This window comes from Eubalaena glacialis, chromosome 4 (assembly GCF_028564815.1).
Source record: "Eubalaena glacialis isolate mEubGla1 chromosome 4, mEubGla1.1.hap2.+ XY, whole genome shotgun sequence".
Classification (NCBI taxonomy): domain Eukaryota; kingdom Metazoa; phylum Chordata; class Mammalia; order Artiodactyla; family Balaenidae; genus Eubalaena; species Eubalaena glacialis.
The window spans coordinates 76,035,610-76,049,720 of NC_083719.1; the positions used below are offsets into that span (position 1 = coordinate 76,035,610).

Below are 14,111 nucleotides of genomic sequence, written 5' to 3' on the forward strand. Positions count from 1 at the left end.
ACATATACATAGTGTAAAAGAATGACCCCAAGTACTCAAATGCTATGTCTTTGATCTTTGTTTCTCTAATCCAAAGCAAATTAACAATATTTGAGGGCCTACAATGTATGAGGATTTTTGCTAGCTATAGCCATGAACGTGGTCCCCATTCTTAAGCTTAGAGGCTACCTGAGGAGTAACAGCATAAACATTTAAAAGTTAAGCAACTTTTCAGAAAGTTAAAAAAGAATGAAGTCAGTCAACAATCTAAAAACTGCTACAGGCAATTCACATAGATAATGAAGTCTAAAATGAGTTTAGAAAAATGAAGGATGCCTAAAGGCTAGAATAGGTTCAGAAGGTTTTAGTGAAATTTCTCAACTAGGCCTTGAAATACAAGTAAGATTTAAAATGGAAATTGGAGAGAGACAGTGAGCCAACACAGGTTTAGACTGTCAAGTCAGACTCACACAATTCAGAGATTTTATTGATAATTAATAACTTTACTAATCACTTCAAGGGTACAAGCAATCAAGAGGCACAGGCAAAGCAGGTCTGGAACAGCCTGACCATGTCTTCCCAGGGCCTCTCCTCTCACTGGATCGCACTCTCTGGTCCAGAATAGGTGATGTCTCTAAGTGGGGCACATGAGTTACCTAACACATGCCCTACATATCCACAGATTATAGGTTTGTTTAACCATAAGCAATGCCAAACCAGTTATCCTGCTCAAAATACTCCATGGATAAGGATTCTCCTCATAGCACAGACCAGGCCACCTGTCTTCTTTCTTTCCCCAGAAGCATTCCCCTGGTATTCAAGAGAGAAACAGACCACAGACCAAGTGCTTTAACACCTTTCCTCTCCCCTACTCAGACAACATAAACAGAATTTTGAAAAAACATGACAGCAAGTTCAAATAATGGTGAACAACCCAGTTTAAAAGAAACAAAAAGAGTATGAGCCAAATAAAATAACACAACATTGGAGGACACGTGGAATCAAATAGTAGAAGGCCCGAACTACTGGGTTTGGACTTTATCCTAAGAGCAATGAGGCACAAGGAAAACTTCAGGGGCAGAAGAGGGACATGGTCAAGCTGAATGGAGTTATTAGTACTTGATTTTTATCCAATGAGGACATGCAAGAGTGAAGAAAGACTTGAAAGGACAGCTATGGCACTGAAACTAAAGCCAGGAAATATACTACTCTAAGTAAAACTATTTCATTATTTTTATGAATCAATTTTACTACATATAAAATGGGTATTTTTAATATATAAAATAAGGGCTAATCCTTATTTGTAAAGTTCTTTAACACTCAACATGAGACACTGCATTGGATCATTATAACACTCTTTTACGGTCAGATGATGCCATGTAAATTGTAAGGTACATCTACAGTTTCCTTTCTAGGACAGGGAAATTCCCATTTTGCATACCAATACAAGTAGATTGAAGACATCTGCAAATCTAGCACTTGGGATTTTGACTAAAGCAACCTTAAAGGTACATGACATACAGTAATGTGTAATATTGCTGCACTAAAATTTTAAATGTATTTTCTATGAGACTGCTGTGTGCAGGGAACTGACTTACCTAGATAGTGAGTTTAGGCAGTTAGATATAGATACTTATAACTACATCTCAAAGAGAGGTTTGGTTTTTTTAAAATTCTCTATTCATTTTGGACATAATAATTCTCATAAAGCGATAATGATTTTGATACTTTAGGGAAAATAAGCCCTATCAAAACAGCCAACTATCAGCACTAGTATTTTCTGTTTGCTTGTTTTTTTTTGTTTTTCATTGATTTTATTTTTATTTTATTTATATTTTTTAAACATTTTTATTGGAGTATAATTGCTTTACAATGTTGTGTTAGTTTCTGCTGTATAACAAAGTGAATCAGCTATACATATACATATATCCCCATATCCCCTCCCTCTTGCGTCTCCCTCCTACCCTCCCTATCCCACCCCTCTAGGTGGTCACAAAGCACTGAGCTGATCTCCCTGTGCTATGAGGCTGCTTCCCATTAGCTATCTATTTTACATTTGGTAGTGTATACATGTCAATGCTACTCTAGTATTAAAAGTGAAAAGAAGGTAAAGAGGCAAAGAAAGTAAGCATTCTTAACCAGAAAAGATAATCTGGATCACTTACGTTATAGTTGTATTTGCAAATTTGGTATTTCTCGAAGGTTTGGAAAATCTCTTCAGCAACTGTCAAAGGTCTGACTTAGGACATTTTATTTTAGAGTCCCCAAAAATCAGTTGTAAAATTTCCTGTGTATACCCAAATGCACGTTATTCTGAAGTGTATCCATATATTTTATCAGATTGGTGGTGGAGTCTAAGACCCAAAATAAGCTATCAATGGCCTAAATGAACTAATAAATTGAAAGTATTTAGGACACTTCCTGGCATGTAGTAAGAGTACAATAAATATCAGCTATCATGGAACACAAGATTCAAACTCAGTTTGTTGCTGAGTCCAATTATTTTTTTTTGTAATACGAAAGTGTGCTTCCTCATAATACTGTACTGAGGTATAGTGAGTGTGGGTGAAGGGAAAAGGGGAAAAGCCTTCACCTTCATCTTCCAAAGCAAGGGCTGGGCCTTATACAATTCCAACAACTGGAGAATGGCTAAATAGGCATTTTGAACACAAAGAGTATTTGAAAAGGTACAGTGATTTGAAAGAACAAGGTATCAGTTTGATGCAGGTAAAAAGAATCTCTTCCCCTTCGTTACAAATTTTTTTTTCCTTAGGGTGAACTCTGTATCCAAATTCTTCTGTTACCCAACTAAGAACTTTAACATTCTTTAGAAAATTTAGAAGCTTCTTCAATCAGGTAATGAAAGTTTCAATTCAAAGCTTTCATAAAAGCTTTTGCATTATAAATCCTGAAAAAAAAAGTCTCTGGAGATACTAAGTTAGAACTGCCCTTTTAGCTGTTTACTACTGAAACCAGTTTCCTGGTTTCAGAACCTCACCTCTTTGAAAAAATACTCACCATTCACACTGAATTCAACCCTGAACTGTATCATGCTAAAAATAAGATCCATAAAAGTAACATTCTCTTCTTGGAATGCAAGAATCTTTGCCTCGTATTGTTAAGTCTATATTTATGCAAGACAATGTCCAGGATATTTAAAAAATAAATGATACGTGTGTGCAAGGGTTCATATGCATTCATGTGTAAGTACACATGCATGTGCAAAGGTGTAGGTGTGTCTGAAAGTGTGTAAGTACAGAGCATGTGCATGCAAGGGTATAAAAATGTAAGCAAAGATGTGTGTATGAATGTATCCGATAGGAAAGTGAGAGAGAAAAGTGTATTGCTTCTCTGTTTTTCACTCCCTTTAAGAAATGTTCAAGGAAGATGATAGACTTCAATGAAAACTGATATCCTCTATCCATAAAGCAAACGTAGTTCTATGATTTACCCGCACTACCAACACACTCCCCCAATCCCTGTTCTGAAAGAGGAGTCTGGTAATTGTTTCAGAGGGGCAGAGGCAACATTAGTCTCAGAGCAATTTTGACTCTGTTAATTAAATTATAAAATTTCTTTTAAAAACAAAATAGTACTACTCACACAAACGTTGCCATAAGATAGCCTTTATTAAAAAACATGAAAATTAGTATCAGAAAAGAGATCAAAGTTTCTAATATGCTCTGTTTAAACTCACTTAATATTCTAGTACACAGAGACTGTCACTATAAGTTCTAACACCTATAATTGATATTGTACAGACACATCAATCTAAGGAGGTCTCATCGGCAGGAACTGTATGGGCGCTGCAAAGACAAGACATTCTCCTGTGGCAATAGGTACAGCTTTAAATACATCATGCGACAGGCAGCGTGATTTGTACAGGACACCTGAACTCTTCTTGTAACTTACTGTACAGTCCTCTTTTGCAACTTGGCTCTGACTTGGTATCAGAAAATGAATTAGGTTTTTGTGCTTTTTGTATGTTGTATGACAATCATCAATGTGAACAGAATAAAATAACTGCATGTAAAATTTTGAAAAAACACAGTGATGACAGATCACCAATTTAGTTAATGCAGCGCAACAAGTAGAAAGCTGCGATTCAAATGCTACCTGGCCTGTAATAACATTATCCTTCAAGTATTACAATGTTATTAATCCAGAGTTTCATTGTGCTTTGTTCCAGAAACATCCTTGCAATCTATGGTATGTTATTCCAAATCCCAAGTGCAAAGCTTATTTTATTCAGAACTTAATTAACAAACTTTACAGTAAGGATGTTGCCTAAAAAGATCATGGAATTGAGTATTATGCTTTAAAATACTGTCACAGATAATTATTGCCAGTCATTTCATTTTAAATAACGTGAAATAGTAGCATCTTTCTACATAATTTAATTGGGAGTTCCAGCTGGATACAAGGGAGCTGAACCCTCAAGACTGAAAATACATAAGCTGAATCAAATTCACGTTCGTTGGTTTAAGTGACTCGACAACTATGGGAAATTATTACTTGGTTCTTTTACTTGACTGAAGAACTTCATCATGGAAGGATAAGACATTATTTCTCAAAAGAAACACATAAAACTTTCTAGCTGGCAAATAAAAGTAGCAAATAATATCTGCCCTATGATTCTATTAGCATTGTTAAACAAATCTTGCATATAGCATACACCACTTACTTTCATTAAAAGCATATTCAAATCCTTCCAGTGTATCAGGAAAATCAAGAGGTGGTTCATCTTTTTTCATTAGTTCATCCAAATCTATCCTAGATAATAAATCTAGAAAAGAAATTACATGAAATTTATTTATATTCATTTTCATAGTTAATAACAAAGATTATATTTTAAATTATTTTAAGTATTCTTTTGTTCTATTAGATTACTTTTTATGTGTTGCCTTAACTGATAAGATTATTAAATTTTTAAGTTCCCAAAGTGCTATATTATGATGAGGTACAGTATCAATATAACATAAGCACTTTCAAAACGATAATTCTCAAAACAATCCAACCTAGATCCTATGTACCACTATATAGGGTAAATTATTAACTTCTTCCCTTCAAAATATACAGCTATTAATTTGTACCTTATTAACCTCCTTCTATCATTTTAAAAGTTTCAGATGTTAATATGACTTTTAAAAGGTCATTAAATCTTACATATAAATGAAACTACTATGAATAAGGGAACTTAAAAATAAAAATAATGGTAATATAGCATATTATTCTTTTAGAGGGGAAGATCATAATATTAAACTAAAACATGCTAACTGGAGAAAACTGGCTAACACAAAACAGTTTTTATTCTTCACATCATTTGATTATACATTATAAAAAAAAACTGTCAACAAGGTTTTATAAATAAACATTTTATTTTTGAATCTTTTTAGATTTACAGAAAAGTTGAAAGATAGTACAGATAGTGTCTGTACCCAGTTTCCCCTACTGTTAACATCCTACCTTACAAGGCTACATTTGTCAAAATGAAGAAACCAATGTTGGTACGTTACTGTTAACTAAGCCCAGATATTATTCATCAGTTTTTCCATTAATGTCCATTTTCTGTTCCAGGATTCGATCCAGGACACCACACTGCATACAGTCGTCATGGCTCGTCAGTCTCATCTTTTTATTTTTTGAGCATTTCCTTACTTCCTGTTACTACAAGGTGCTGCAGGCTTATCTCGTAGTTTCCCTGCCCCAGCCCTAAAATCAGTCTGTAGACAGTATTTAATGATATCTTTTAGGCTATCATCATGGGATGAGGCAAAAATTCTTACTATATGTCATCTTAGTGTCATATGGAAACTCGGAAAAATTAAAGATAAACTTCAAATTTATTTAGTTCCCAAAAGATGTGTTTTGTTTTGTTTTTTAAGTTTAGATTTTGAGATTTTTTTCAATCTAACTCAAGTTCCCGAAGAGAAAGAGCTCCTCGGATACACAGTATAGCAAACCAGTCCCCGCTTTCCTTTAAACAAAAGAAGAACCTCAGAATTAACACTTTATTTCTGTCTCTCACTTACAGAGATATAACAAATCCATCTGTACAGATCATAAAAATATGCTAGAGGAAAAAATAGTTTGTCTACCTCCAGTCTCTAGTCTCTCTCCATAGGACACAAAGATAAGACATCAAAAAACTTGTAAATAAAAAAAAAAAAGTCATTGTTTAAAACTCTTCAAACTGCTGTATCAAATAAACCTCAACTCACACAAAACTATACCATTTTCAACATACAAACATGTTTATAAAAAAAAGGTTTGCAAATTGTCTAGTAAAATAAAAAATGTCACAAAGTATGCATACTGGGCCCAAGAGATACATGCTGACAAATTTCTGATTCATTAGTAAAGTTCTGAACAACATGTAAATCTTTGCAAAACAGAGGAAAATAGAAGATTTTTAATACCAAAAACTGGCTTGAAGATTCTCACTTCTCTCCTTCCAATGAATTGAATTCCTTTACTTCACAGTCATCTTCCACAGTTCAAAACTTAGAAACCTTTTAATCAGACACACAAAAACCGTCCAATACATAAGCAGCTGTATTATGTCTAATACCCATTTTCTCTTTCTATCAGCTCAGATCATAAAATGCCATCTAACATCTATATATCATTTTAAAGACTTCACATACTTTACCTCACTTGACCATCACAGCCCTATAAAGTAGTAGCATGTGTTATCATCTTCACTGTCTTTGAGACAAGGAAATAAGCTCAGAGAGGTAAAATGGCCTGCCCAAAATTAGACCTTAATAGTAAAGTGGGGTTAATAAAATAAATTTATTCCCCAATACCTAACTCAGTACTCTTTCAAAATCCCCATACTTTTATTCTATGTGCTGTATAAACTCTAAAACGGTGTACCCCCTCTCTTCATTACCTTATAAAAAGAATAAACTCTTCTGAATACAGAAATATGCTTTGGCTTTGACCAGAATGTTCCTTTGAATGATAAAATGAACAACTAAACAAATACGCATTCCTCAAACTTCTCCTCTGTCAACTAGAGAACTAGATATAGATTTTTTTTTATTTCATTAGCATTGAGAAGACACGTAGAAAGAAATTGTCAGAAATTATTTTTCTGCTTTGTAAAAGGAAAACAATGCTATGTAACTGCATTTTACAGAGACTGGGTTCCAAAGGCAGTAGATTAGGCAAAAATCAAGTATAATAAAACATTTCCATTGAAAATCCCTTCAATCGCCTATAAAACACAGTACAACTGAATTCTTATAACCTAAATACACATCAGATGTAACACAACTGTTTTTTCTAAAACATGCCTCTGGTGATTAAAGTGATTTAGCAACTAGAATTCTAAACTTCAACAAAGCATATGCAGTAACTGGATAAAAATACCATTTTATACCCAAAAGAATTGAAAACAAAGACTCAGATATTTGTACACCCCTGTTCACAGCAGCATTATTCACAACAGCCAAAAGGCGTAAGCAACCAGTTTCCATAGACAGATGAATGGTGTGATGGTTAATTTTATGTGTCAACTTGACTGGGTGCCCAGATATTTGGTTAAACATTATTCTGAGTGTGTCTGTGAAAGTGTTTCTGGATGAGATTAACATTTGAAACTGTAGACTGAGTAAAGCAGATTGCCCCCCACCTCCAATATGGATGAACCTCATCCAATCCACTGAAGACCTGAATAGAAGGTGAGTAAGACAGAAGTCCCACTCTCTGTATGACCATCTTCAAGCTAGGACATCAGTCTTCTGCCTTCACAGCACAGGCTCTGAGGATTTTGGAGCAAAGCCTTGCTATCCACTGCAGGTAACTACTCTCCTTTTGAGAAATACCTCTTGGCCTGCTACTGGGCCTGAGTAGAGACTGAACACTTAACCACGGGCTACCAAGTTACCATGTAGCTATCCATCATGAACTAGGTGTTAACTGACCCACCAAGTCATAAAGTTGGGTGTGTACAATAGCATTCCATCATCAAATGGAAGTGGTATGTATGTGATCAGGACTGAGTAGGCCCTGAAGACAAAAGTAAGTTACATGAAGAAGTGGCCCAAATGCCTATGGTCTCCACTGCTGCTACACTGCCTTCTATCCATCAGTGCGCACCTAAGCCCTCATCAGTTGACAGAAGAAGAAAAAACTCGAGTCTGGTTTATAGATGGCTCTGCATGATATTCAGACACCACCCAAATGTGGACAGCTGAAGCATTAGAGCCCCTTTTGGGGATATCCCTAAATGACAGTGGTGAAGAGAAATCTTCCCAGTGAGCAGAACTGAGAGCAGTGCACCTGGCTGTTCCATTTCTTCGGAAAGAGATATAGCCAGACATGTGATTATATAATGATTCACGGGCTGCGGCCAATTGTTTGCCTGGATGGTCAGGGACTTGGAAGGAACACGACTAGAAAATTGGTGACAAGGAAATCTGGAGAAGGGGTATGTGGATAGACCTCGCTAAATGAGCAAAAGATGAGAAGATATTTGTGTCCCAAGTGAATGCTCACTACAAGGTAACCTCAACAGAGGAATATTTTAAAAATCAAGTGTGCAGGGTGATCCATTCTGTGGACACCAAACTCTTTCCCCAGCCAAACCTGTCATCACCCAATGAGCTCAAGAACAAAGTGGCCATGGTGGCAAGGATGGAGGTCATATGGGGGCTCAGTAATATGAACATCCACTCACCAAAGCCAACTTGGCTACAGCCATGGCTGAGTGTCCAATGTGCCAGCAGCAGAGACCAACATTTAGTCCCCAACATGGCACCATTCCCTGGGGTGATCAGCCAGCTACTTGGTGGCAGATTAATTACACTGGATCACCTCCATCATGAAAGGGGCAGCATTTTGTTCTTACTGGAATAGATACTTTCTCTAGATACAGACTGGTCGTCCCTGAACTCAATGCTTCAGCCAAATCTGCTATCCGTGGACTTATAGAAGGCTTTATCCACCATTATGGTATTCCACACCACATTGTTTCTGATCAAGAAACTCACATTACAGCAAAAGAAGGGTGGCAATGGGCCCATGCTCATGGAACTCACTGGTCTTAGCATGCTCCCCACCATCTTGAAGCAGTTAGTTTGACAGAATGGTGGACTGCCTTTTGAAGACTCAGTTACAGGGCCAGCTGGGTGGCAGAACCCTGCAAGGCTGGAACAAGATTCTCTAGAAGGCTGTATATACTCTGAATCAGTGTCCAATATATAGTGCTATTTCTCCCACAGCCAGAATTCACAGGTCTAGAAATTAAGGGATGAAAATGGGAGTGGCACTACTCACTATTACCCCTAGTGAGCAAGGAAAGAATGTCCATTCTCCTTATTCTTATTCAACATAGCATTGGATGTCTTAGCCAGTGCAAAAAAGCAAGACTGAAAAGGAAGAAATAAAACTGTCCAACTAGCAAATGACATGATGGTCTACATAGAAAACCCCAAGGATCTACCAAAAAAAACTCCAAGAACTAATAAGCGACTTCAGCAAAGTCAAAGAATATAATATCAACACACAAAACTTCATTGTATTTCCCTAAACTATCAGTAAACATGTGACAATTGAAATTAAAAATACAATACCATTTACAATCACTCTAAAAATTATAATAAAGGACTTCCCTGGTGGCGCAGTGGTTAAGAATCCGCCTGCCAATGCAGGAGCCACGGGTTCGAGCCCTTGTCTGGGAAGATCCCACATGCCGCGGAGCAGCTAAGCCTGTGTGCCACAACTACTGAGCCTGCGCTCTAGAGCCTGCGAGCCGTAACTACTGAGCCCGGGTACCACAACTACTGAAGCCCACGCGCCTAGAGCCTGTGCTCCACAACAAGAGAAGCCACCGCAAGGAGAAGTCCACACACTGCAATGAACAGTAGCCCCCACTCGCCGCAACTAGAGAAAGACTGCAAGCAGCAATGAAGACCCAACGCAGCCAAAAAATAAAAAAATATATATATATATAATAAGTATAAATCTAGTAACAAATGTGTAAGACTTACATGATGAAAATTACAAAGAGTCAATGAAGGAACTCAAATATCTAAATAAATGACAGACATTCCATGTTCATTGACTAGAAACCTCAATATAGTAAAGATGTCAATTCTCACATTCGTCTATAGGTTTAAACACAATTCCTATCAAAATCTCAGTAAATTATCTTTTTGTGGTTATAGACAATTTTACTCTTAAAATTTACATGGAAAGGCAAAGGATCTAGAAAAGCCAAACAATTCTGAATAAGAATGAAGTGGGAAGAATCATTCTAGTCAATTTTAAGACTTACCATTTAGTTCAGTAATCAAGAGAGTATGAATTAGAGAAGAGATAGACACAGACACATGGAACAAAATAGAGAACCCCAAAATAAGCCCACTGAAATATGTCCAATTTATTTTTGACAAAGGTGAAGAAGTAATTCAATAGCAGAAACACAGTCTTTTTCACAAATAGTGCTGGTGCAATTGGACATCAATAGGCAAAACAAACAAACAAACAAACAAAAAACCTTGACCTAAGTCTCATACCTTATATAAAAATTAACTCAAAATGCATCATTAATTTAAATGTAAAATCTAAACTATAAACCTTTTAGAAGAAAACATAAGAGAAGATCTTCATAAAGTAGGGCTAGGCAAAGAGTTCTTAGACATGACATCAAAACCATAATCCATAAAAAAAAAAACTGATAAATAGGACTGTTTTAGGGACAAAGTTTTATTCAGTTTGTCAATGTGTTCTAAAATACACTTCACTATGCATTTGCCATTTTATCTTCTAATATTTTCAATTTGACTCCCTCATTAGTCATTACAAGCTCATGTGTGCTAAGCATTGTATTCCTATTGTACCAATGAAGAAAAAGATTTAGAGAAGTTAAGCAATTTGTTTCATGGTGAGTGGGAAAAACGTGAGTTTGAATCCAGATAGTTCTATATTTAGACCCTATCCATATTCTTTTAATGTCACTGTACTAACTCTAAAGTCCAGAAAAATCCATCTGATCTCTTACATACTGCTTGTGGAAGTGTAAATTGGAACCACAACTTGAGAGATCAAATTTTCGCATTATCAAGTAAGGTTGAAGATGCACAAAAGCTATCTAAGTGGAAACACAGCAAGTTTATTTAGATGGAAACACACACGTTCCTTATCCTCCTTCCTAAATTAACCATTATTCTGAGTGTGCAAGTCATTCTCAGCAGCATACATACATGCAGTAAAACCATCTATAGAGGTCTATAACTGTCTCCAATTCCTCTCTTCCCATTCTCTACTGAAGTTCTCCAATACGACTTTCATTTCCGTCAATTCACTGAAAAGCTCTCTGTGAAGACCATCAATAACCTCTACACTGTCAAATCCAAAAGTAAATTCTCAGTCCTCATCTAAGCTGGTTTATAATCATTACTAAATTAATTACTCTCATTTTCTTCACTATGTGTTCAGGATCTCTCTCTTGCTCCTAGTCAGCCTATCTTACTAGAAATTCACTTTAAGCCTCTTTTGCTAGTTCTTCATCATTTTCCTGACCCTAAGATTGAGATGCCCCACGGTTCAATCTTCAGACCTTTTCTCTTTCTGGCTACAGTGACATCCCTGGTGATCTCAATTAGGACCATAACTTTAAATATTACCTCTATGCTAATGATTCCTAAAACTTTTATCTCCAACCCAAATGCCCTCCCAAACTCTACACTCAACTTCTCTAGCTTGATGTTTAAGTGGCATCTCAGTTTAATATTTAATATATCGAAAACTTAACACTTGCTTTCCACCATCACCACCACAACCTGCTTTTCCCGCACTTTTCTTAATCTCATAAAATATCCCTAGAGCTAATGCCACAAAGACAGAATACAGGATCATTATCCTAACCTAGTATGACATTTCAAACAACAAAAATATGGTAAGGGCACTAGTCTTGACTCAAGAGACCACTAGTGTTAGTTTTACCGTTAAATACATGACCTGGAATAAGAAAAGCATTAAGAATTCTTACATCTGTAAAATCACATGATTTTATGATTTATTTACTGAGTACATACTATATCTCAGACACTGAGGTAGTCATGGGATACAAATAATTACAAATAGATTAAGTACTGATATTCTTATTTTAGAATTGAAATGAATGTAAGGTCACCTAAATATTCCTATACCTTCATTAGGCACAATGAAAATATCCTGAAAAAGCAAATTAAGTATGTACCTTTGAGGGCTGTTGTCTTTTCTTTTTCATCTGGACCTCCCTGCTGGATGTGTGCCATGCTTATCCAAATTGGCAACAAAATTAAAGAGCTCAAGGAAATAGACATCAATCTTCAGAAGACAGTCTAGAATGAATGAAAGCAATAAATTAAGCTCTACTCAATCCTACCTACTCCATGAGAACGTCCTAGATCCACCCAATTGGAATTAATCTCTCTATCCTGATTTCCCACTGCACTTTGTTGATGCCTATACCATAGTACTTATCATAGCCTGCCTTGCGTTATAGTTATTTATGTATTTATCTGGGTCACCTAACAGATTACAAGCCCCAGGATAAAGGTATCAACTTTTCGTCATCTTGATGTCTCTCATAACACCAAACACAACACCTTATACACACAGACACCTAATGCTGCTAAACTGAATTGAGCTAAACTTACTATTTAGGTGTAGTTCCCTATCATCTAATGTTTTTAAAAATATCTCCATGTAGTTTCTAAAACTTGACATTTCTTTTAAAATAAACTGTCAGCATGTCATGTACAAGGTCAGAATATTTTTTTCCTGGGACATGCAGACAGGCAGAAGGAGAAAAATACATAAGGTAGCCATAAATTACCTCTAGTGTAATTCAAAATACAACTTTAAGGGAAAAAATTAGCCCTTTTTAAAAAAAAACTATGTCAAATTCTATGTCTGGAAGCCATACTCTATAAATGGCACTCCAGTAAACAATCGTAATATAAAGTTACGATTTATTGAAATCTAATGCTGCTCTGCTTTGGCCAAAAGGAAGGCTTTTAAACTATAAATAGTTTCTCCCAGGGTGCCCACAAACAGGGAAAAAAAAACAAAACACTATTCCTAAAGTTTAAAAGAAAAAAATGCAACATATACAGTGGAAAAAAATTAAATGAAATTAAAACAGTCAATCCATACTGTTAAGGAAATTACATAAAAACCACGATAAACAAGATTGAATATTCTTCTGACTGATTTACTTACTACCCAAAAAGCAAACTTCAGTTTCCACTCAGAGGTATATTGTACAATTATCTTTAAAAACTGAGGCATTTTTATAATTAACAGAGTACAGCAGGAAATGCTTTAAAATAATAATAATAATACTTAAAATAATATTTTTAAACTATGAACATTCCCAGGGTCATAAATCAATGCTGCCCTTATCTCAATTCTAACTGTAGGTGGGGTAGTATAAGAGGAAGGGCCCTCTGGCTCTACTACTAACTAGCCATGTGTCCTTGACAAATTAACTTCTCTAAGCCTCACTTTCCACATATGTAAAATGTAAATGATAATCATGTTTCCCTCATGGTGTTACAATGAGGTTAAATGTAGAACATTTAGTATAGTGCCTCATGCGTAATTAAGTGTCCAACACATGTTGGTTTATATTTTTTAAATGTTGTAAATGTATCCTAGCTTCACTACTTAATAACAGCTCTGTGGCCAGGGACAAGTCACGTAATAACCAAAAATCTTAAGATTCCTCATTTATAAAGTGTAGCTCATATAATAGTGGTTGAGAAGTAATATTACAGAAGGTATGTACAGCTGATCATTGCTATTACTAGTGGTATTACTGCTTCTCAATAATGTGAGGTTTCCTAACCTAGGAATAACTAAAATATGAGACTATTTTTGACTGGGAAAGCATTTTCACTTAGCATGGAAGTAGTTGTTGTTTTTCTTCTGTGAATAAGGTAACTCAAAACTCTGTAAATTCTACATGGATGAAATATGTCTATATTCCTTCAAGACACGTATTTTTGTCTATAGGGTGGGCAATGTGCAAGACACCAGGGTGCAATGGTGAGTAAAACATGGTCACGGCCCAGGTGGGGCTTACTCTCTCATGACCAAATGAAACTACCAAATGGCCACAAATAAAATATATG

At 35.8% G+C, this 14,111-nt stretch overlaps 1 protein-coding gene across 6 annotated transcripts in view; it reads right to left on the bottom strand.

The window, feature by feature from the left end:
- ARB2A (ARB2 cotranscriptional regulator A) overlaps positions 1-14,111 on the bottom strand; it is a 403,635-nt gene that overhangs the window by 358,214 nt on the left and 31,310 nt on the right. For 5 of the 6 annotated variants that reach the window (XM_061189445.1, XM_061189443.1, XM_061189441.1 and 2 more), the window contains exons 2-3: positions 12,191-12,314; positions 4,664-4,765 (exon numbers count right to left, since the gene is read on the bottom strand). In XM_061189445.1, the coding sequence (XP_061045428.1) occupies positions 4,664-4,765; positions 12,191-12,296 (208 nt within the window). In that variant the 5' untranslated portion in view covers positions 12,297-12,314. The remainder of the gene's footprint in view (positions 1-4,663; positions 4,766-12,190; positions 12,315-14,111) is intronic. The other variant, XM_061189446.1, reaches the window with a different exon arrangement.